The sequence below is a fragment of the Gopherus evgoodei genome, chromosome 8 (genome assembly GCF_007399415.2).
Source record: "Gopherus evgoodei ecotype Sinaloan lineage chromosome 8, rGopEvg1_v1.p, whole genome shotgun sequence".
In the NCBI taxonomy this organism is placed as follows: Eukaryota; Metazoa; Chordata; order Testudines; family Testudinidae; genus Gopherus; species Gopherus evgoodei.
The window spans coordinates 92,202,358-92,227,605 of NC_044329.1; the positions used below are offsets into that span (position 1 = coordinate 92,202,358).

At 50.1% G+C, this 25,248-nt stretch overlaps 1 protein-coding gene across 12 annotated transcripts in view; it reads right to left on the bottom strand.

Annotated features, from left to right (window-relative positions):
• Positions 1-25,248, bottom strand: part of LRRC7 (leucine rich repeat containing 7) — a 369,343-nt gene that overhangs the window by 205,717 nt on the left and 138,378 nt on the right. For all 12 annotated transcript variants that reach the window (XM_030571824.1, XM_030571822.1, XM_030571820.1 and 9 more), the window contains one exon: positions 4,762-4,879. In XM_030571824.1, the coding sequence (XP_030427684.1) occupies positions 4,762-4,879 (118 nt within the window). The remainder of the gene's footprint in view (positions 1-4,761; positions 4,880-25,248) is intronic.

Sequence of the window (25,248 nt, forward strand, 5' to 3'; positions counted from 1 at the left end):
ATGGACAAACGGGAGAAAGCCCAGAGGACAGCAACAAAACTGATTAATGATCTAGAAAGCTTGACCAATGAGGAAAGACTGAAAAAAATGGTTTCTTTAGTCTGGAGAAGAGAAGACTGAGGGGGGACCTGATAACAGTCTTCAAGTACATAAAAGGTTGTTATAAAGGGTGATAAACTGCAAGGGTCCGGCAACCAGAACCCCAGACCGGCAGCGAGCTGTGCGGGGCCAGTGGCCGGGACCCCAGACCGGCAGTGGGCTGAGCAGCTTAGCCCGCTGCCACTCAGGGGTTCCATCCGCTGGCTCCTGCCAGCCGGGATCTCGGCTGCTAGACCCGCTCAGCCTGCTGCCAGTCTGGGGTGAGAAAAACTGTTTGATTCAAATACTGCATAGTCTAATATAATTTAAGATTTAGACGGAGCACTTACCTTTTATTTTCTTCGGTCACTATCTCTAACCTTTTGTGCCTGCCACTTATAATCATTTAAAATCTTTCACTAGTTAATAAATCTGTTTTATATTTTACCTAAAACAGTGTGTTTGGTTGAAGTGCCTGGGAAATCTCAGCTCAGTTTACAAAGGCTAGCAGGTGTCCTCTCCACTTTGAGGGAGGAGTGGACTTGGTAATAAACTTACACTGGTCAGGCTTCTGAAGAGGGCAAGATGGTATATTCCACAAGTGCAAGGCTGTGGGCTTGGGAGATTTGTTGGCGCCTTTTTCTGTGTGATTTGTGAGTGGTTTAGGGAGCATTCACACAATTAAGCTGGGTGTGGGGCTGGTCACCAACAAAGCATAGTGAAAGACAGTCCAGGCTAGAGAATTAAGAGGGCACAGCGGTGCCCCTGCTGCAGATTGTACCCCAGGGATCCTGTTACAACTATACTGGACATTTCCTTAAGAGGTTAATTTCACTCCTATTCCATGAAATAACTTTCCCCTAACTAACTACACTAAAATTGTGAGAGAAACCAAGAGAGAGAAAGAAATGGCTCCCAATGGTCTATGTAAGTGTAAGAATCAAGCATGGATATCAAAAAAGAAACAACTAATAATTATAAATGTATGTGTCAGGGTGCATATCAAAGCCTGACTGATTTGTTCAATGAGTTCTATCTATTTTGGTTTAAAAACAATAAAAAGACTAAATGAGAGTGGAAATGAATTCCTTCTCACAATCCATTTACCTTTCTGAGAATTTATTATGAATGCTTACATTAACTACTTGCTTCTCTCCAGGAGAGCATGACTGGAATAAATACAATTTTGATTTGGTAAGTAAGCAAGAAAAGTATATCACAGATAGTTAAAAATGGAAGAACACATAGATGACAAGAACTCTACTTATGTTTATAATGTGGGTACAAATATAGAAATTAATGTCTCAAAATCCAATTCACTAATATCTTAACCTAAAAAGTCTATGTATAGCTTATTGTGTTCCTAAAGTGCCAGGACTATGAAAAACATTTGTAGCGTCACATCTTGCCATTGTTCCCTGTGCAGAACTGCCACTGAAGCCAGTAGGAAATTAACTTTTCCATATGTAGCAGGACATAGCTCAAAAAATTATAATCATGGCAGGGTTAGCAGACTTTTAGGTATGGCTACTGGTGTAAGCAGAAATGCACAACAACATTACTAGCAGCAAGAACTGCTGACATTTTTTATTCACTGACCCTCCTTCCTGACTTGTCAAAATATTCTATGTGTCTTTATGTGTACTTTATGTGTCTGTATCAGTATGACAACTGTCTGTATTCTAAGTATTGCAAGTTGAAGTTACTTATGTTAATTTTTTTTATTAGACATGACATGGAAACAGCCTCTGGCTGTTTACTCTGTGAACGGAGTGAAGTAACCCACGAGGTGACAAACTCAAATGCATCATCAGCTATAGAGTGCTGACACAAAAAATATTACATCTGAGCATGCCACCCAAGGACTAGGATAGGGGTAGGCAACCTATGGCACACGTGCCGAAGGCAGCACACGAGCTGATTTTCAGTGACACTCACACTGCCCTGGTCCTGGCCACCGGTCCAGGGGGTTCTGCATTTTAATTTAATTTTAAATGAAGCTTCTTAAACATTTTAAAAACCTTATTTCCTTACATACAACAAAAGTTTAGTTATATATTGTAGACTTATAGAAAGACACCTTCTAAAAATGTTAAAATGTATTACTGGCGCGTGAAACCTTAAGTCAGACTGAATAAATGAAGACTAGGCACACCACTTCTGAAAGGTTGCCGACCCCTGGACTAGGAGATTACAGTCTGATGCTGTTAATGGAAACTAGTAGCTTTGTGCCATTTCCCAGCCACATTCTAGTTTTTAAAGTAAAGTCTATCCTTTTTCCATTTAAATTTTAAGTATAATCTTTTATTTTGGGGGAAGATAAATACCCAAATATTAGTAAAGTACATTCTAACACACTATATCAGGTATGGACATTTTGCTTTTTATTCCCCAAAATAAAGATAAGATTTATTTTCTACTAATGCTTTCTGCCTTTCAATCATTTTTGAACTGCTCGTCTTTCCTACATGTACTGCCTGTCTTCTCTGGCCTCCTTGTTTATAACTCTAACCTTGACCTTGGGTAAAATTTTCAAAAGCACCTGAAGACCAGTGATAGAGAATCCACCACAAACTGTGATTAAAATGTGCGCCTTATTTCAAATCTGAATTTGTCTAGCTTCAACTTCCAGCCATTGGCTCTTCCTATACCTTTGTCTCACAGACTGAAGAACTTTCTATTACCAAATTTCTGTTTCCTCTGTAGGTACTTTTAAACTGTAATCACGTCACCCCTTACCCTTCTCTTTGAGCAAGGAAAGTGGACACTGAGGTTAGCTGTCCTGCTGCACTCGATGGAGACGAGCAGGGGACCCAGGTGCTGATTTTATTCATTCATTTCATTATCAGTAGTTTATCCCCATAACCTTGCTTCAGACAAGAGAAGGAAATTGAAAAATTTTCCAAGAAATCTTCAAGCAGCAAGCAATTTCCCTCCTCTGCATGGGTTCTCTCTGAGTCTCTCAATGAAGGATTTGGTCTGGGACTCAGGGACCGGTTTCCCAGAAGCTATACCCTCTCTTGAATGTAATCCATTGGGCTAGATAGATGTTTCCTTTGGAGGTCTCAGCCTTGGAGCCTATTACCCCTTTTCACACTCTCTGGTGTTGGCAATGCCCATGGTGTGCCCAGTGCCCCTCCATCCACGACCCATGGGGTAGAAGAGTGAGAGACAGAGACTGAGTTCTGTAGTCAGAGGCATGGCTGCTTGTTCAGGCTAGAGAGACTCAGGTGCAATCTTCTCTCTGGTGCACTGCCCTTCTGGTTTCACACCTCTCCTGGAGACAGGGGATGGGTGGCTGCTTGCCGCTGGACCCAGCTCTTTTCCAGTCTTTCTTGGCCCCTGGCCTGTAGGAGGATGGCACCAATGCAACCCCTCAGGCTTGGGCTTCAAGGGAAGCTTTATCCCTGGCTTTATCTTCACTATAAAAAAAGGTGTATTCTTAACTCAGAATAGCATGTCTTACTAGCTTGTGCACAGACTATAACCTGCCTTGTCTGTCTTCACTAGGATTTTACATCAAGTTACCTAAGTTAAGAATAGGCCTTTTTTGTAGTGAAGACAAGCCCCCTGAAGCCTGCAGGGGCAGCAGCCATTGCAAACACCTCAGAAGAGGAAGTGGAGCCAAGGGGACAATCTCCCCAAAAGGTGAATGCAGCCCTGGGACGTGGCTGGAAGTTTAGACAGAAATTTATGAACCAAATTGTTAGTCAAAATTTTTTTTTAAAGTTTGGAATTTTTCTCTGAAAAGCTCTACAGCAGAGAGGTCTGGCTAGGCCATGGGCCACTTTGGAGACAGAATAAAATGGAGGGAACTTAATGGGACAGACTATCCTCCTGCTGCTAGTGACTGACAGGTCTAGTTCTGCCCCTAAAATGCAAACAGGATGAAGAAATGAATATGTGGACCTTAGCACAATGAATATCTACTCTAGTCACTGTAAGATTCACAAGGAAGCAGGAGTAGGAATCAAAAATTTATTTTAATAACAGTTTTGACTAGAATAAAGTGAGTCAGGTGTACAGTGCTAAAGACTACTTGTCTGGGTTTTGTTTTTGGGATCTTCACCTACACCAATAATGAAAATCAGCCAGAAGAGAATATCCAATTAGGCAATATTGTTATTTCAGTGAAAAACTGAACATAAACAAATCCATGCTATAGTACTGTCATCTATCTCTTAATCACATCATATTTCATGCTGAAACTTGAATATCATTAAGATTGTTTTAATTCCAACATTCAGATTCATTGCTGACTTGCTAAATGGTTAAACTATTTGTCATGTGATTTTATTTATTTTTAAATCTCACTTTATCTGCTACTGTATATTGTGCATTGGGAACATATTAATCCTTATAAAACACAAAATTAATTTCAGGTTCTATAGCTATTATACACTATAAAGGCCAAATTCTGGCAGGTATTGCACACAGATGTATATTGGAGGATGGGGATGAAATCTTTACTGACCATAGCGTAATGTCAGAGAGCCCACTAAAAGAAGTGGAACTACTCTGGATGTTAACAGAAAGCAAAATTTAGTTAATTTGTTTTAGAGTTTTTTTGGAAGAGTAACTTTTTCATTCATTTAGCATTACAATCTTATTTCAGCAACACTATGCAAAATGTTCAAAAATTTTGACACGTAATTTCAAATTATTTTATTGTTGTGTTCTTACCATTTTTACTGATGTCAAGTTCCTTGAGATTAACTAAACTAGCAATAGTGGTTGGCAGGCTTGAAAGGTCGTTGTCTGGTATACTCAGTTTACGTAGAGCTTGACAGTTGAACAATTGCTACAACATGAAAAAGAATAACTGCAATTAACATGTTTTAGTAAAGTTCAGTATAGCATTGTTATTTACACACAGATGCAATAATAACTATCATAAAAATACTTTCGTTACTTTTAGCCTATTATTTTGCTGTCCTCAATCAACCTATATTAAAACTGTTTGGGATGACATACTTATATATTACATTACACTTTAAACAAGGAAGATTACTCAAAGATAAATGTGCTGCTTACAAATAATTCCTAATGAAATATAGTTTTAAGATGGACCTTTAAAAGTTTATGAATGTGATTATATGATGGGGTTGCTCATGATAGCAGGGAACTGGTCTTGATGATCCACGAGGTCCTTTGCAGTCCTATAATTTTATAACAATAATAGAACTATTTGAACATTTTTCAGCAGAACTTTTTCCCCCCATCAGAAAATGCAAATTCTTCAAAATTCAATATAAAAAATGTTTCATGTGAATGTGTCAATTTTGATGAAATTTTTGATGGGAAAAAGATGAAATATTCATTTCAATAATGACAATAAGGTAAAATGTTTCATTACAACTTTATAATTCAATTCAGTTTGCTTCAATTTTTATATTACATTAAAATATTCATTTTAATATATTACATTTTTCATAATTTTCACTCCATAGGAAATTTTGAAATTTCTGCTTTTTGTTCCAATTTAAAACAATTCTTTTCCAAGTGCTGGAATTTCCCATGGAACAAAATTTCATTTACTGACTAGTTCTAATCAATATATCATATGGTAACCATTTATACTGCTGCTTCTTCCATATAATAGCAGTTGTTATCCAACTAGAGCAACTTCAGACCCAAGATAAATACTAAAATAATGGAGACAATACCGTACTGAGCAAGAGAAGTCTCTAGAGCTAGAATATGACATTTAGACACAGTGCATTGTAAGGGGCAAGTACAGAGCTTTTTTATGAGGAGGAAGCAAGCTTCACCTTTAAGATGGGGAAACCTGCTCTCCATCACTCAATCCATTCCTCAAGCTGGTGCAGGTGTGGGGGTGAAGCCGTGGCACACCCTCCTCCCTTGGAGGTGTGTCTCTCCCCCATGGATGCATGCAGGGAACAGGTACATGCTCTCCAAACACAGGGACAGTGTGAGCCTATTAGCAGAAAGGACATATAATGGAAAAATAGACTGGAAGAGGGGAGGACAGGGAAACTCAGTCCATGGCTGGCTGGCCTGACTATTAAAAAACTGATGTTCCCAGGAGCAACACTCTGCATACATCTGGCTTCAGGTATCTGCGAAATGTCCTCTCCCCTAGCCACCTATCATACAGACTGCATATATCTTGCAATGTGTAGGTGCTTTAACCCCAACCCCTCATTTCTGTACTGCAGATTTTTAAGCTGTTACTTTGTAAAAATGAGTTTGTTATTTCTAGTCACATTAATATAATTAGAAAACAAGTTTACTCAGTGGTCTTTGAATGAGTCTATGGATTCCAAAAAGAGCTTACTCTCCTTTGGAAGAATCTTCATGACTCTTCAGAAGTTAATGGTATTTTCAAAACAGCTTTGATATCTCTTTTTTGCAACTTTCATATCCGAATGACGTTTAACTTTGTACCCAAACGTCTATTTGAGAATGTAGCTTGATTTGATTACCAAACTGAGCAAATAAAGAAAACTAGGTAGCAGGGAATTAATTCACAAATGATGCTCAAAAGCTAATGTGAACTAGACAAGTCATATAAAGTAAATTTGAGCTCATTTTCAGGCTTTCACTTTTTTTGAAAACACTATAACTTTACATCTGAGCCTTTTAATAACAAGAACCCTCTGAGTTGCTTTTCAAGGCAATATACTTTCTCCAAAACTGGAAGTCCAAAACAGCTTTAACCAAATGGGAATCACATTAATAGAATATAGGCAGAATGAAACATATAGGACAATGACCACCACAAATTTCTAATAGGAGTGGTTTTTTTAACTGAAAGAACTCCTCTAGACTTCCTCTATGCATTCACAGACTTTTGCTGTTAAGCCATCTCTTTTCCTTTCAAAAAAGGCATTATCCTAAAAACTGCTTTTATGTTTATTACAAAAAAAAATTAGGGCTGTCAAGCGATTAAAAAAATTAATTGCAATTAATCGCACTGTTAAACAGAATACCGTTTAGTTAAATATTTTTGGATGTTTTCTACATTTTCAAATATATTGATTTCTATTACAATACAGAATGCCAAGTACTCACTTTATAGTTTTGATTACAAATATTAGTACTGTAAAAAACAAAAGGACAGTTACCTGTTCCATAACTGGCGTTCTTCAAGATGTGTTGCTCCTGTCTATTCCACAGTAGGTGTGTGTGCTCACCACATGCACCAGTGCTGGAAGTTTTTCCCTGAGCAGTACCCGTATTAGGGGAGCACCGTGGCGACCCCTGGAGTGGCACCTGTATACCGCACTATAAGGGGAGCCGCGGGCTCCCCCCACCCTCGGTTCCTTCTTGCCGGACAACTCCAACAGAGGGGAAGGAGGACAGGATGTCGAATAGACAGGAGCAACACATCTCGAAGAACGCCAGTTACAGAACAGGTAACTGTCCTTTCTTCTTCCAGTGATTGCTCCTGTGTATTCCTGTCATAAACAGATAAGAAAAGTTAATAGCACAGAAGCACTTTATATCTCTTTGACTATAAAGGGTTAACAAGTTCAGTAAGCCTGGCTGTCACCTGACCAGAGGACCAATCAGGAGACAGGATACTTTCAAATCTTGAGGGAGGGAAGTTTGTGTGTGTGCTGTTAGAATTTGGTTGTTGTTCACTCTGGGGGCTCAGAGGGATCAGATGGGCAACCAGGTTTCTCTCCAGTCTCCCTGATACAGTTTCTTATAGATCCAGAATAGTGAGTACGAGGTAGATAAAGCGAGTTAGGCTTATGTTTGTTTTCTTTATTTGCAAATGTGCATTTGGCTGGAAGGAGTTTTAATTGTGCATTTGGCTGGAAGGAGTTAATTGTGTACTTGGCTGGAAGCAGTTCAAATTTGTATTTTTGCTGACAGGATTTTAAATTTGTACTTGAATACTTAGGCTGGGAGGGTATTCCCAGTGTCTATAGCTGAAAGACCCTGTACCTATTACATTTTAAATTTACAAAGATAATTTTTACTGTTTTTCTCTCTTTAATTAAAAGCTTTTCTTGTTTAAGAACCTGATTGTTTTTTTATTCTGGTGTGAGACCCCAGGGGACTGGGTCTGGATTCACCAGGGAATTGGTGGGGAGAAAGGAGGGAAGGGGGAGAGAAAGGTTAATTTCTCTCTGTGTTAGGATTACTTTCTCTCTCAGGGAGAATCTGGGAGGGGAGAGAGAAGAAGAGGGGAAGGTGCATTTTCCTCTCTGTTTTAAGATTCAAGGAGTTTGAATCACAGTGATCTTCCAGGGTAACCCAGGGAGGGGAAGTCTGGGAGAGGCAATGGTGAGGGAAAGGGTTTACTTTCCTTGTGTTAAGATCCAGAGGGACTGGGTCTTGGGGGTCCCCGGGCAAGGTTTTGGGGGGACCAGAGTGTACCAGGCACTGGAATTCCTGGTTGGTGGCAGCGCTACAAGTACTAAGCTAGTAATTGAGCTTAGAGGAATTCATGCTGGTACCCCATCTTTTGGACGCTAAGGTTCAGAGTGGGGAATTGTACCATGACAAATCCACAGTAGGTGATTCTAAACAATATCCATTGGAGGTGGGTAGGCATTCACGATGGTTCGGGACGAAGTACCGCCCTGCCAAACCCGGCATCATCCCTACAGTGGGAGACGATTGCGTAATGCCAAGTAAATGTGTGAACTGATGCCCAAGTGGCCGCCCTACAAATGTCCTGGATGGGGACATGGGCGATGTAGGCAGCTGAGGAGGCCTGAGCCCTCGTAGAGTGTGCCCTGACGATTGGTGGTGAGGAAATCCCTGCCAAATCATAGCACATGCGTATGCACGAGGTGATCCAGCGGGAAAGCCACTGGATGGAGATAGGTTGCCCCCTTGCCCACTCGGCCGAGGCAACGAATAGTTGAGACGATTTTCGGAATGGCTTAGTCCAATCCAGGTAAAAAGCCAGTGCCCGACATACGTCGAGCGTGTTGAGGCAGTGTTCCTCATTAGAGGAGTGAGCTTTAGGGCACAGCATGGGAGGAAGATGCTCTGCTCCATATGGAAGATGGAGACCACCTTCGGGAGGAACGCCGGGTGTGGGCAGAGCTGGACTTTATCTCTATGAAAAACCGTATAGGGGGCTCCGAGGTTAAGGCCCTGAGTTCTGAGACACATCGGGCCGACATAATTGTGATGAGGAAGGCCACTTTCCACGAGAGGAGCGACCAGGAACGTGGTCAGGGGTTCAAAGGGAGGCCCTGTGAGATGGGACAAGACCAGGTTGAGGTCCCATTGCAGCACGGGGGGCCTAGCGTATGGGAACGAACGGTCAAGGCCCTTCAGGAAGCAGGAGGTCACTGAGTGGGAGAAGACCGAGTGGCCTTGCACCAGCAGGTGAAAAGCCGATATGGCTGCCAGGTGCACCCTAACTGAGGCAGGTGCCAGTCCCTGGGCTCTAAGGGATAAAAGGAAGTCCAGGATAACCTGGAGAGGTGCAGTGGCGGGAGAGACTCCCCACTCACTCGCCCACCTAGTGAACCTGGACCACTTCACCATACACGTTCGACGAATGGACGGCTTCCTGCTTTCCAGGAGGACTTGCCTTACCTGCTCCGAACATCTATTCTCCTCCTCATTCAGCCATGGAGCATCCACGCTGTCAGGTTGAGTGTGGCAAGTTTGGGATGGAGGAGGCACCCTCCATCCTGGGAGAGGAGGTCTGGACGAAGCGGTAGCGCCCTTGGGGGGGCCGCTAAGAGGCGTAGGAGGGGCCCGTACCAGTGTTGGCAGACCCACACTGGCGCTATGAGAATGACTTCCACCTTGTCCGCTTTCACCTTCTAAAGGATCATGGCAATGAGAGGGAACGGAGGAAAGGCATAGAGGATTGGCCCGACCAGCTCAGGAGGAATGTGTCGGAGATCGCACCTTCCCCAACTCCTCCCCTGGAGAAGAACCGGGGCCAACGCCAGTTCTGACAAGTTGCAAACAGATCGATCTGGGGAGCTCCCCACTCTTGAAAGAGCCGGAGAGCAACCTCCGAGTGCAGCGACCATTCATACTGGGGGGAGAAGACCGAGCGGATGCCCTGGAGGTAAGCAGCCCTTAGGGAGATTTCATGGGCTATACAGAACTCCCATAAGTTCAGGGCTTCCCAGCAGAGGCCTAGGGATGGAGTCTCACCTTGCCTGTTGATACAGTACATGGCGGCAGTGTTGTCCGTGAGGACTCTGACCACCTTGCCGTGGAGATGCATGAGAAAAGCCATGCACACCAATTGAACTGCCCTGAGCTCCTTGACGTTTATGTGAAGGGGCAAGTCCGGGGCCGACCACGTTCTCTAGGTCTGCATATTCCCTGTGTGCACTCCCCATCCGAGGTCCGAGGCATTAGACACCAGGTCTATGGATGGCTGGCCTCTCTGAAGGGAACCCCTTGCAGCATATTGGTCGGGCAGGACCACCAGAGCTCGGAACCCAGTACGAGGGGCGGAACCGTGAGAACCTTGTCCATACCATCCCAAGCTTGGGAGAATTGAGAGGCCAGCCATATCTGGAGAGGCCTCATACGGAGTCTGGCATGGCGGACCACGTAAGTGCACAGTGCCATGTATCCCAGAATCCGGAGACACGCCCTTGCCATGGTCACTGGGAAGGTCGTGACCGAAGCAATGAGATCCCTTAGGGTCTTGAACTGGTCTAGGGGAAGAGGGGCTGTGGCCCTGGAGGAGTCTAGCATGGCCCCTGAATGGGCACGAATATTGATTTGGTCTCGTTCACGACCAGACCTAGATTGGGGCATGTCGAGAGGAGCAGTTCCACGTGGGCCTCCACCTCGAAATGAGACACCACCTTGAGGAGCCAGTCATCCAGAAAAGGGAAGATCTATACCCCCTCCCGCCTGAGGTAGGCCGTCATCACGGACATACATTTTATGAAGACTCTGGGAGTCGTGGAGAGGCCAAAGGGGAGGACCGCAAATTGGTAGTGGCCCGTCCCCACCATGAATTGGAGGAAGCATCTGTGCCCTTCGAAAATATGCGTCCTGAAGGTCCAGGGCCGTGTACCAGTCCCCCGTGTCCAGGGAGGGAATAATAGAGACCAGGGACACCATGTGGAACTTGGAAGGGGTTAGGAACCTGTTCAGGCCGCGCAGGTCCAGGATAGGCCTGAGACACCCTTTTGCTTTAGGGATCAGAAAGTATTGGGAGTAGAACCCTTGCCCTAGAACTGAACCGGTACCCTTTCCACCGCCCCCAGGTGAAGCAGCCGATCCACCTCCTGACCCAGGAGGCGGACGTGTACCAGGTCCCCCAGGGCTATCTTGGCGGTCGTGAGGTGAACTGCAACACGTAGTCCTTGGAAATGATACTGAGGACCCACTGGTCCGAAGTTATATGGGATCACGCCCTGAGGAAGGCCGACAATTGGTTGCAGAACACACACTTTATTAATCGGGGGCTCTCCTTGGCAACAGGCCCGGTACCCCCCTGCAAATAGTCAAAACCGCCTCTTTCCCTGCCTCTTGCCCTTAGAGGGTCCAGGCTGTGAGGCAGAGCGGGACTGCTGCTGAGACCGATGCTTCTGGTTTTGGGGTCTTTTGTACGGGGGTTCATATCTGCTCCTCACAGGTTGAGCCACTGGGAGCGATTTGGCCTTGTCCTTAGCTGGAGGGGGGGAAGTAGAGGCCCAAGGTCTGCAAGATGGTGTGGGAATCTTTCATCCCATGCAGCCTGACATCCATCTGGTCTACAAAAGTGCCTTGCCATCGAACGGGAGGTCCTGCATCAGAGACTGGGCCTCCGCCAACAGCCCGGACAACAAGAGCCACGATGCCCTGCGCATGGCGATTGCGGAAGCCATCGAGCGGGCTGCCGTGTCAGCAGCATCGGACGCCGCTTGCAGGGCCGCTTTAGCCGACGACGGCCCTTCTTCCATGAGAGCCTTGAAGTCCTTCCTATCCCGGTCTGGGAGGAGGGGCTCAAATTTAGGCAGGGACTCCCACAGGTTGAAGTTGTACCTGCTCAGTAAGGCCTGGTGGCTGGCCACCCGAAGCTGGAAACTAGCCGACAAATAAAATTTTCTGCCAAAGGATCCAGTATCATGTCATCTTCTTTCTTGGGGGTGGGCGCAGGCTGGCCCTGGCACTCTTTGTGGTTTACCAATTCCACTACGAGCGAGTTGGGTGCTGGATGGGAATAGAGGTATTCATGGTCCTTCACCAGCACAAAGTATTTCCTCTTGGCCTTTTTTGAGATTGAGGCCAGAGAGGTGGGAGTTCGCCACAGGGAGGTAGAGATATTGGCAATACCCTGGTGCAGAAACAGGGTCACGCGGCCCGGTGCCGAGGGAGATAGGATGTTAAAAAGGGTATCAGACAGACCCTCCATCTCCTCAGCCTGCAACTGGTGGTTGGATGCTACCCGCTTTAGCAGGTCCTGGTGCGCCTTGAAGTCCTCCTGCGGGACCGGTGGCAGAGGCGCCGCTATGGTGTCGTCCGGTACTGGAGAGAGGGCCCGCACGGAGCTGGGCACCTTGGTCAGTGCCGGGGTGTTGAGACCAAGGTCAGAGTCCTGGCGTGGGTCCGCCGACTCGTAACCCACAGACTTGTTCCGTGGGTGACCAGATGAGGTCGATGGAGCCTGGGACACTCCGGCAACCGAGAGGGCCCCCACTGGGGCTGGCACCGATGACCACGGTGCCCAATGGCACCACTGTCCTTGCCACGGGGTCCCTTGTCATTAGTTCAGCTGCACCCGGGATGGCAATTTGTGTCCCGGCGGAACAGAGCGTGCCGAGGATGGGTGGACAGGTGCTAAGGCCAAGGTCACCGATGAGCACTCAGTGCCATGGGAGCAGTAGGAGCAGCGTCTGTGACGTCATCCACCTCAGGACCAATGGATGTCAATGAACGGTACCCAAGCGACAAACTGCTTCAGTAAGTGTGACGGTGATGCAAACCCCAGTGCCCTGATGCTGAGGTACCCCAAGAGGAGCCTCTGGCGTGATGTCCAGACGAGCAGGAGCTGGAATGGGAACAACGGCATCTGTCCCATCGAGAATGGCTCCGGTAGCTATGTCTAGCAAGGGAGCGCTCTCGGTGCCTCTCTCAGTGCTTACACTCGCTGGCAGGCAGCGGAGATGGTCCCCACAACTCCCGTCCCGACGGCGGCCCGGACTGTCTGGTTGGCATCAAGGGTGGCCGGGAGCTGTCAGAAGAGCGGCCGCTGCACGCCGAGCAGTGCAGGGAGTGGTCCTCGGAGCTGGAACTGCAGCTGCTCGGAAAGATCTGGTGGGCACCCAACAGGGGCTTGCCTCGCGACCTAGGGCCCGTGCCCGTTTGTGAGCTTGGGACGGGCAAAGACATCATGTCTTTCGCAGCCTGCACTGCCTCCAGCACCGACAGCATCCGTACCGGTGGGAATGCCTGGGCCGACGGTACCGGGCTGCTCCACTCCATGCGAGTTGGAGCTTTCGAGCCCGGGGGAGATCTAGGGCTGTCCAGTGCGGGACCAGCCTCCCTCTTATCCTTGTCACGGCATCGTTGCGAGGCCAGGCTCTTCCCTTGCTTTTTGGAGGGAGAGCAGCGCCGACTGGTTGAAGGGGCCTCGCTACGTACCGATGATGTGGCGGCTGGCGCCAAGTCCGATCTGCGTACCGGCGTTGGGGTCAGCACCAACTCCATCAGGAGAGCTCTAAGTCTAAAGTCTCTCTCCTTCTTGGTCCTTGGCTTGAACGACCTACAGATCTTGCAACGGTCGCTAATGTGACTATCAACCAGGAGCAAAGACACTCAGAGTGAGGGTTGCTCCTGGGCATGGAATGGCGACAGGAGTCGCCCGACTTGAAGCCAGGGGCATGTCCCAAGCCCACTCTAACAACTGAAGGACGATCTATCAGTGGTACCACTAAGGTTGAGAAGAAGGGCTGCAGCAGGGCTGGAGCACAAAGTTCCAACTACCTTCACTGGCGGCAAGAAGGAACTGAGGGTGGGGGGAGCCAGCGGCTCCCCTTATAGCATGATATACAGGCGCCACTCCAGGGGTCGCTGCGGTGCTCCCCCAGTATGGGTACTGCTAAGGGAAAAACTTCTGGCACTGGTGCACGTGGCGAGCATTGACACCTACTGTGGAATACACAGGAGCAATCACTCGAAGAATAATATTTTTCAATTCACCTAATACAAGTACTGTAGTTCAATCTCTATTATGAAAGTTGAACTTACAAATGTAGAATTATTTACCAAAAAAAAACTGCATTCAAAAATAAAACAATGTAAAGCTTTAAAGCCTACAAGTCCATTTAGTCCTACATCAGCTAATCACTTAGACTAACAAGTCTGGTTACGATTTGCAAGAGATAATGCTGCCTGCTTCTTGTTTACAATGTCACCTGAAAGTGAGAACAGGAGTTTGCGTGGCACTGGTGTAGCCAGCATCGCAAGATATTACATGCCAGATACACTAAAGATTCATATGCCCTTTCATACTTCAACTATATTCCAAAGGACATGCATCCATGCAAATGACGGGTTCTGCTAGGTAACGATCCAAAGCAGTGCAGACCTACTCATGTTCATTTTCATCATGTGAGTCAGATGCCACTAGTAGAAGGTTGATTTTGTTTTTTGATGGTTTGGGTTCTGTAATTTCTGCATTGGAATGTTGCTCTTTTAAGACCTCCGAAAGCATGCTCCACATCTCGGCCCTCTCAGATTTTGGATCACACTTCAGTTTCTTAAACTTTGGGTCGAGTGCTGTAGCTAATTTTAGAAATCACACATTGGTACGTTCTTAGCGTTTTGTCAAATCTGGCTGTGAAAGTGTTATTAAAACAAACATACTGGGTCATCATACAAGACTACTATGACGTGAAATATATGGCAGAATGTGGGTAAAACAGAACAGGAAACATACAATTCTTCTTCGAGTGATTGCTCACATCCATTCCAGGTAGGTGTGCGCGCCGCGCGTGCACGTTCGTCGGAAACTTTTTTTACCCTAGCAACTCCAGTGGGCCGGCAGGTCGCCCCCTAGAGTGGCGCCGCCATGGCGCTCTATATATACCCCTGCCGGCCCGCCCGCTCCTCAGTTCCTTCTTACCGCCGTGTCGGTCGTTGGAACTGTGGAGCGCGGCTTAGCTGTCCTCCACGTCCCTAGCTCTCCTAGTTCTCTATCGTTTATCTATCGTTCATCTCTAGTTCCATTATAGTTGTTAATTAGTTTGTTAAGTAGATAGTTTAGTTAAATAGTTGTTAAGTAGTTCTTCGCCGGGGGCTTAGCCCTTCCCGGCACCCAGCGCCAGGCTCATGCCTGTTTCGCCGGGCTTCAAGCAGTGTGCGGCCTGCAAGAAGCCCATGCCTACCAGCGATCCCCACGAAGCGTGCCTGAAGTGCCTCGGGGAATCGCACAGATCCGACAAGTGCCGCATCTGTAAGGCTTTTAAGCCGAGGACAAAGAAGGAGAGGGATCAGAGGCTCCGAACTCTCCTAATGGAGGCGGCACTTGACCCGTCGGCTTCGCAGGCCGTGGTATCGGCACCGGCACCGGATCGCTCTGGCACCGAGAAGACTCCTCGGCACCGACCTTCTCCGGCACTGGAATCAGAGCCAAGGCCGTCGAAGTCTGATACTCCGGCCAGGCAGACCCGGCTTGAGCGCCCGGCCTCGACATCGGCCGCGGCGCCGCCGGCACCGTCAGCACCGTTGACTCCGGGCCCGGCGGGTCCGTTGAGTCCGGTGCCGCCGAGCTCCCCCATGAGATCTGGGGTTGAGGTAGTGGTCCCATCCACACCAGAGACCTTCGCCTCGGCTCGGGACCTTATTGCCCTGACTGAGCCCACTCGGCTGCCACCCCCGGTACCTCCGGTGCGGGTTGTGTCCAGAGGCAAGCCCATGATGTCGGCGCCGCCCAGAGACAGTCGTTCGCCATCCAGGTCCCGACGTCTTGGGCGCTCCAGATCCCGACGCCGCTCGCAGTCCCGGCACCGCTCCCCTCAGCGGTACCGGTCGCACTCGCGGCAACGGTCGGCATCGAGGCGGTCGCGGTCAGGCTCCAGTCGGCGACACCGGCACCGCGACTCCAGGAGCAGGTCCCGACGCTACTCGCCGCACCGGTCGACCTCCCGGCACCGAGCTGGTGGCAGGTCCCGGTCTCGGTCGACCTCCCGGCGCCGAGCTGGTGGTAGGTCCCGGTCGACCTCCCGGCACCGAGCTGGTGGCAGGTCCCGGTACCGAAGCGGCACCCGGTACCGATCAGGATCCCGGCACCGTGACAGATCCCGGTCCCGATCCCGGTCCTGGCACCGATATGACTCCCGGCACCGGTCCCCGGCACCGGGACGATCCTCCGTGCCGGCCCGCGCAGACCCTTACCATCCGGGGTCGGCCCCACCGTGGCCCTCGAGACAGCCGTCCGTATCCTCCCAGACGGACAGCGGGTATGCGCTGGGCACCGACCGGCAGGCGGCGCTGTTCGGGGATCCGCCGCTGCAAGACCAAGGCCCACAACAGTGGGGATTCTGGACACCCTGGGCATACCATCAGGCCCAGGGCCCCCAGCAGCTCCCTGCTAGACCGGCGACTGTGGAACGTAGGGCCCCTGAAGCCTCCTTGTCTCGCCCCCCTCCCTCCCCGGAAGGGGAGGAAGGGTCCAAACAGCAGGACTCCGCTGTGGCTCTGGAGGCAGAGGCGAGGGCTGAGGAAGACCCTCAGTTGGACACTCTCGTGCCTGGGGTCTCATCATCCTCCTCCCCGAATGAGGCGGTGGCGGGTACCTCCTCCAACAGTCCCCCCCCGCTGGATCTCAGGGCGCACCAGGACCTCCTCAGGCGATTGGCTCAAAATCTGAGTCTGCAGGCAGAGGAGGTCTCGGAGATAGAGGATCCAATTGTCACCATCCTCTCTTCTGATGCTCCCACCAGGGTCCCACTGCCCTTCATACGGACCATCCAGGCCAACGCCAATACTATCTGGCAGTCCCCGGCCTCCATCCCTCCGACAGCGAAAGGAGTCGAGAGAAAGTACATGGCCCCTTCTAGGGGATACGAATATCTACATGTTCACCCGACTCCCGGTTCACTGGTGGTGCAATCGGTGAACGATAGGGAGCGTCACGGCCAGGAGGCTCCGGCCCCCAAGTCCAGAGAGGCCAGGCGGATGGACCTCCTTGGCCGTAAGGTGTATTCGGCTGGGGCGCTGCAGCTCAGGGTCTCTAACCAGCAGGCCCTGCTGAGCAGATACGCCTTTAACTCCTGGGTGGCAGTGGACAAATTTAAGGAGCTGCTGCCACAGGATGCTCGCCAAAGGTTTACGGCCATCTTGGACGAAGGCAAGAAGGTCGCACGCACGGCCTTACAAGCCTCCTTGGACGCTGCGGACTCGGCTGCCCGTACCCTCGCGTCAGGAGTTATGATGCGTCGCATCTCCTGGCTGCAGGTTTCCGGCCTTCCGCTGGAGCTCCAGCACACTATACAGGACCTTCCTTTCGAAGGCCGGGGCCTGTTTTCCGATAAGACAGACCCCAGACTCAAGAGTCTAAAAGACAACAGGGTCATCATGCGGTCCCTCGGGATGCACACCCCCGTGACGCAGCGTAGACCCTTTAGGTCGCAACAACAGCAACAACGTAGGCCGTTTTCCCAGTTCTGCCAGCGGCAGGACCTTTACAGGCGCCGCGGCAGGAACGGCAGGCGCAGGCAGTCTGGGAACCAAGGGGGGCAGAACCAAGGCTCCTCAAAACCCCCGCCTGGTCCTAAGCCTTCATTTTGAAGGTGCGCCCGAGGGCGCGGTAACAGTTTCCCCTATGGATCCTTCCCCCCCGTTTTCAAACCGCCTTTCGTTTTTCCTCCAGGCGTGGTCCCAAATAACATCGGACCGCTGGGTCTTAAGCATGGTGCAGACGGGATACCGCCTGCAGTTTGTTTCGTTTCCTCCTTCCCGCCCTCCTTCCTCGTCCCTCTTCAGGGACCCCTCTCACGAGCAATTCCTTCGGCAGGAGGTGCAGACGCTCCTCAGCAAAGGAGCTATAGAGGCGGTTCCGGAAAACGAGAAAGGCAAGGGGTTTTATTCCCGCTACTTTCTGATCCCCAAGGCCAAGGGGGGCCTCAGGCCTATCCTCGACCTGCGAGAACTCAACAAATACCTCGTGAAGTTGAAGTTCCGCATGGTATCCTTGGGGACCATTATTCCATCCCTGGATCCGGGAGACTGGTACGCCGCCCTCGACATGCAGGACGCGTATTTCCACATTGCCATTTGGCCGCGCCACAGACGCTTTCTCCGCTTCGTTGTGGGGGCTCTTCATTATCAGTTTGCAGTCCTCCCATTCGGCCTGTCCACGGCCCCGAGGGTGTTTACAAAATGCATGGCAGTTGTCGTGGCGCATCTTCGGCGCAACCGTGTCCACGTGTTCCCTTATCTGGACGACTGGTTGATTCGGGGCACGTCGGAACAGCAGGTCAACAGCCATGTCCGCATGATCACCGCCATATTTGCAAGTCTGGGCCTCTTGATAAACACAGACAAGTCCACTCTGAGGCCCACGCAGAAGGTGGAATTTATCGGGGCCGTCCTGGATGCCACTGTGGGCAGGGCCTCGCTGCCTCTGCAACGGTTCCAGACCATGGCGGCGATCGTTCAACGTTTGCGGTCAGCCCCATTGACGTCAGTGAGGACATGTCTAGCCCTGCTAGGCCACATGGCGGCGTGCACTTTTGTGACCGACTACGCTCGGCTCCACATGAGGCCTCTCCAGCTGTGGCTTATCAGTCATTACAGACCGGCAAGGCAACCTTTAGACATGTTAGTCACAATCCCCCAGAAGGTCTTAGATTCTCTCGGCTGGTGGTTAGACCAGTCCGTATTATGTGCGGGTCTTCCCTTTCACCCCTCTCAGCCCTCGGTATCCCTGACAACGGATGCCTCAGATCTAGGCTGGGGGGCCCACCTAGGGACCCTGCGGACACAGGGCCTGTGGTCCCAGGAGGAGGTGGGGCTCCACATCAACATGCGGGAGTTGAGAGCGGTCCGCCTTGCTTGTCAAGCGTTTTGTCATCAGCTTCAGGGTCGTTGTGTCGCCGTGTTCACGGACAACACGACGACCATGTACTATATCAACAAGCAGGGAGGCACCAGGTCCTCCTCCCTGTGCCACGAGGCGATACGACTCTGGGACTTTTGCGTAGCCCACTCTATTCACCTCAGGGCTTCCTTCCTCCCTGGAGTACGGAACACTCTGGCAGATCGATTGAGCAGATCCTTCCTGTCACACGAGTGGTCCCTTCGCCCGGACGTCGCTCTCTCCATTTTCCGGAGGTGGGGTTATCCCCGGGTGGACCTCTTCGCGTCCAAAGGGAACAGGAAGTGCCAAGCGTTCTGCTCCTTTCAGGGCAGGGAGCCGGGGTCGATAGCGGATGCCTTCCTCATCCAGTGGTCAACCCACCTGTACTATGCATTTCCCCCGTTCCCTCTGGTCCACAAGGTCCTCCTGAAGGTGCGCAGGGACAGGGCTCTCGTGATCATGGTGGCCCCGGCGTGGCCCAGGCAGCACTGGTACACCATGCTGCTGGACTTGGCCATAGCCGACCCAGTTCCCCTGCCCCTTCATCCGGACCTGATTACCCAGGACCACGGGACCCTCTGTCACCCAGACCTGCAGTCGCTGCACCTAGCGGCGTGGCTCCTGCGTGGCTGACTGGTTCCGAGCTGCGCTGCTCTACGCCTGTGAGAGAGGTGCTCTTGAGCAGCAGGAAACCGTCCACAAGAGCCACATATTCGGCGAAATGGAAGCGCTTCTCCTGTTGGTGCGTAGAGAGAAATCTCCGCCCTATGGAAGTTTCGGTATCCGAAATCTTAGACTACGTTTTGTCCCTCAAAGGGCAAGGTCTGGCCTTATCGTCGTTGCGAGTCCACCTAGCAGCTATCTCCACCTTTCACCCGGGTGCGGACGGTCGCTCCGTTTTTTCTCACCTGACGGTGTCGAGATTCCTTAAAGGGCTGGAACGTTTATTCCCTAACGTCCGTCCCCCTGCTCCGACCTGGGATCTTAACCTGGTGTTGTCCCGGCTCATGGGGCCCCCCTTTGAGCCGTTAGCTACTTGCTCCCTGCTCTACCTCTCTTGGAAAACTGCCTTTCTAGTGGCTATCACCTCAGCTAGACGGGTGTCGGAGCTCCGAGCTCTTGTGGTAGACCCCCCATATACGGTCTTCCACAAGGATAAGGTGCAGCTGAGACCACACCCTGCTTTTCTGCCCAAGGTGGTCTCAGCCTTTCACGTCAACCAAGAGATTTTCCTTCCGGTTTTTTTCCCAAAACCTCACTCCTCAGGCAGGGAGCAGCAGCTCCACTCGCTGGATGTCCGTAGGGCTCTCGCGTTCTACATAGAGAGGACTAAGCCCTTCCGAAAATCCCCCCAACTTTTCGTGGCGGTAGCAGATCGTATGAAAGGTCTTCCTATCTCCTCCCAGAGGGTATCCTCTTGGGTTACGTCCTGTATCAGGACCTGTTATGACTTGGCCCATGTCCCTACGGGCCGTGTGACTGCGCATTCCACCAGGGCGCAGGCGTCGTCGCTAGCTTTCCTCGCCCGTGTGCCCATCCAGGAAATCTGTAGGGCAGCGACCTGGTCATCGGTCCACACCTTTGCTTCCCACTACGCCCTGGTCCAGCAGTCGAGGGAGGATGCGGCCTTCGGAACTGCAGTGCTCCGTGCCGCGACTTCTCACTCCGACCCCACCGCCTAGGTATGGCTTGGGAGTCACCTACCTGGAATGGATGTGAGCAATCACTCGAAGAAGAAAAGACGGTTACTCACCTTTGTAACTGTTGTTCTTCGAGATGTGTTGCTCACATCCATTCCACACCCGCCCTCCTTCCCCACTGTCGGAGTAGCCGGCAAGAAGGAACTGAGGAGCGGGCGGGCCGGCAGGGGTATATATAGAGCGCCATGGCGGCGCCACTCTAGGGGGCGACCTGCCGGCCCACTGGAGTTGCTAGGGTAAAAAAAGTTTCCGACGAACGTGCACGCGCGGCGCGCACACCTACCTGGAATGGATGTGAGCAACACATCTCGAAGAACAACAGTTACAAAGGTGAGTAACCGTCTTTTCTCCTCTAAGGAGTTCAGTCACAAATTTAATTAATGCATTATTTTTTAACAAGCATCATCAGCATGGAAGCATGTCCTCTGGAATGGTGGCCAAAGCATGAAGGGGCATACAAATGTTTAGCATATCTGGCATATAAGTACCTAGCAACACCAGCTACAAAAGTGCCAAGCGAACGCCTGTTCTCACTTTCAGGAGACACTGTACATAAGAAGCAGGCAGCAGCAGCTCCCATAAACGGAAACAAACTTGTTTGTCTTAGCGATTGGCTGAACAAGAAGTAGGACTGAGTAGACTTATAGGCACTACAGTTTTGCATTATTTTGTTTTTGAGTTCGGTTATGTAAAAAAAAATCTACATTTGTAAAAATCTACACTTTAACGTTAGAGATTGCCCTCCAGTACTTGTATAAGGTGAATAGAAAAATAATATTTCTTTTGTTTATCATTTTTACAGTGCAAATATTTGTAATAAAAATAATATAAAGTGAGCACTGTACACTTTGTATTCTGTGCTGTAATAGCAATATTTGAAATGTAGAAAAACAGCCAAAAATATTTAGTAAATTTCAATTGGTATTCTATTGTTTAATAGTGCAATTAATCACGATTAATTTTTTTGAGTTAATCGCTTGAGGTAACTGATTAATCGACAGTACTATACCATACATATGTAGATGGCCATTTTAATTACAAAATAAGAAAACTTGCACTTCTACAAAAAAAATATTGCAGAGCTGGAGTCTAGGATAGATACTGTTTACCCCTGCTCCCAACCTATTTGTGCAATTCTGCTGCCTAGACGCTGGTACAAAAAGGAAACTGCTCTCAGGAGAACAGTGTATTTCTTAATAACACTATGTACAAAAACACACTCTTCTAGAATGCAGATAACAATCAGCAACACAGCATTCTCTGTTTTCAAGAACTGCAGCACTTCTAAAGAGGACTATGGAGCCACATAAATATAGAAACCATATGGACTGTAGCTACCATTTCTAGCCACTAGAGGACTTCATTACTTCAACACTAATATAACAGTAAGCTATGGTATTTTCACTAAATCATAGAAATGTAGGGCTGGAAGGGACCTCAATGAGAAGTCATCAAGTCCTGCCCTTTGCATTGAGGCAGGACCAAGTAAATCTAGACCATCTCTGCCGCATATTTGTCTACCTGTTCTTAAAAACCTCCGATGATGAGGATTCCGTAACCTCCCTTGGAAGCCTATTACTAACCACCCTTTTAGTTAGAAAGCTTTTCCTAATATCTAACCTAATCTTCCTTACTACAGACTAAGCCCCTTACTACTTGTCCTAACTTCAGCGGACATGGAGAACAATTGATTACGATCCTCTTTATAACACCTCTTCACATATATGAAGACTATCAGGTCTCCCCAAAGTCTTCTTTTCTCAAGACTAAACATGCCAAATTTTTTTAACCTTACTTCATAGATTAGGGTTTTTTAAGCCTTTGATTACCTTTTGTGATAAATTGGACTCTCTCCAATTTGTCTACATCTTTCCTAAAGTGTGGCACCCAGAATTGAACTATACTCCAGCTGAGGCCTCATCAGTGCTGAGCAGAGTGGGTCAATAACCTCTCATGTCTTACATACAACAAGCCTGTTAATACACTCCAGAATGATATCAGCCTTTATCGCAACTGCACTGCACTGACTCCTCATATTCAATTTGAGATCAACTAAAAACCCCAGATCCTTTTCAGTAGTACTACTGCCTAGCCCAGGGGTAGGCAACCTATGGCACGTGTGCCGAAGGCGGCACGCGAGCTGATTTTCAGTGGCACTCACACTGCCGAGGTCCTGGCTACCCATCCGGGGGCTCTGCATTTTAATTTAATTTTAAATGAAGCTTCTTAAACATTTTAAAAGCCTTATTTACTTTGCATACAACAACAGTTTAGTTATATATTATAGAAAGAGACCTTCTAAAAAGGTTAAAATGTATTACCAGCAAGCAAAACCTTGAATTAGAGTGAATAAATGAAGACTAGGCACAGTGCTTTGGAAAGGTTACCGACCCCTGGCCTAGCCAGTTATTCCCCATTTTGTATTTGTGCTAATATAACTACTCTTTGAGTATGGCCTTTCAACTAGTTGTGTACCCACCTTTTAGTAATTTCATCTAGACCACATTTCCCTACTTAATTAATGAGAATGTCATGTGGGACTGTGTCAAAAGCCTTAATAAAATGAATAAAATTCACATCCACTGCTTCCTTCCTATCCATTAGGCTAGTAATCCTGTCAAGGAAGGACATGAGGTTGGTTTGGCATGATTTGTTCTTACAAATCCTTGCTGGCTATTCCTAATAACCCTATTATCCTCTACATCAGGGGTCGGCAACCTATGGTATGCGTGCCAAAGATGGCACACAAGCCAATTTTTAATGGCACGTGGCTGCCTGCTGGGACTCCGCGTGCCATTAAAAATCCTGCCAACACGGCAAGCTGCAGGGTCTGCAGTCCGAGGCCAGAGTCCTGGCCCAAGCGCAGCAAGCCTTCACCCCCTCGCTGCCTTCCTCTAGAGCCCTGCTGCCGCGCACACAGCGCTCTGGGGGCTGGGGCTAGGCGCTCCCGCGGGGCAGCGTTTGGCTCCGTGAGAAGGGAAAGACGCTCCCTGCTCATCCGCAGCCCTGCTGCCAGGCACACAGCGCTCTAAGGGGCAGGGCGGGGCAGGGCTACGCGCACGGGTGCGGTGGAGGCAGGGCTCCGGATGAGCAGGGAGCCTCACGGTAAGGGGGCCAGGTCCGGGGCTGGCGGAGGGGGGGGGTTGGGTAAGGGGTGGGGGCAGTCAAGGGACAGGGAGCAGGGTGGGTGGGATCCCAGGGGGTGGTTAGGGGTGGAGGTCTCTGGAGGGGGTAGTCAGGGAGCAGGGGGGTTGGATGGGACATGGGAGTCCCGGGGTCTGTTTGAGGGGTGGATAGGGGTCAGGGGACAAGGAGCAAGGAGGGTCCTGGGGGAGCAGTTAGAGTGTGTGTGGGGTCTCTGCAGGGGGTGGTCAGGAGACAAGGAGCTGTGGGGGGTTGGATGAGTCGGGAGTTCTGGGGGGTCCTGTCAGGAGGCAGGGATCTGGAGAGGGGTTGGGGCAGGCAGGGAGCGGGGGGCGGGGTTGTATGAGTCCAGAGTTCTGGGGGTCCTGTCGGGGGGGGGAGCAGTTAAGATAGGGGAGGGGAGTCCAGGGGGTCTATCTGGGTGCAGTGGTGTGGATAAGGGTTGGGGCAGTCAGGGGACAGGTAGGGGGTAGGGTCCCAGGGGGACAGTCGGGGATAAGGGGTAGGGGTCCCAGGAGGGGGTAGTTGGGACAAGGAGTGGGGGGCTTGAGGGTTCGGGGGGGGGCAGTCACTCAGCCCTCTGCCCTGAGCCCTGACTCCCTCCACCCAGCCCTCTGCCCTGAGCCCTGCACCTCCACACACCCCCAGGCGCCTGCCCTGAGCCCTGTACCACCCAGCCCTCTGTTGACTCTTTCAGCCGCCCCATAACCCCAGCCCTCACTGGCACCCCCACACATACCCAGCCCCCCTACCCTGACACCTGCACCCCCTCACATGCTCCCAGCCCTCTGCCCTGACTCTTGCACCCCCCACATTGCCAGCCCCCCCCACATCCCATGCACCCCACACATCCCCATCCCCATCCTGAGCACCAAAAGGGAGCCCCTGCACCACCACTCACATTCCCACCTGCACCCCTCAAACCAAATAGGAGCTGCCCAGGTGAGTGCCCACACGCTAAAACCTCCTGCCCCAACCCTGAGCTCCCTCCTTTGTTCTAGCTCCTGGTCAGACCCTTCACCCCTAGCCCTGTGCTCAGTCCACTCCCACTCTCAGCTCGGTGCAGAGAGAGGAAGAGAATGGGCCAGAACCAGGGAGAAGGAAGGTACCCACTGTATGTGGGCAGGGCTGGGACCCCAGACCGGCACCAGGCTGAGCGGGTCCAGCAGCTGGGATCCCGGCTGGAAGGAGCCGGAGGATGGAACCCTTGAGCAGCAGTAGGCTGAGCCGCTCAACCCACTGCCGGTCTGGGGTCCCAGCTGCTGGCCCCACACAGCCCGCTGCTGGCCTGTAGTTCTGGCTGCCAGACCCTTCCTAGCTGAGGTCCCGGCCGCAGGCCTCACT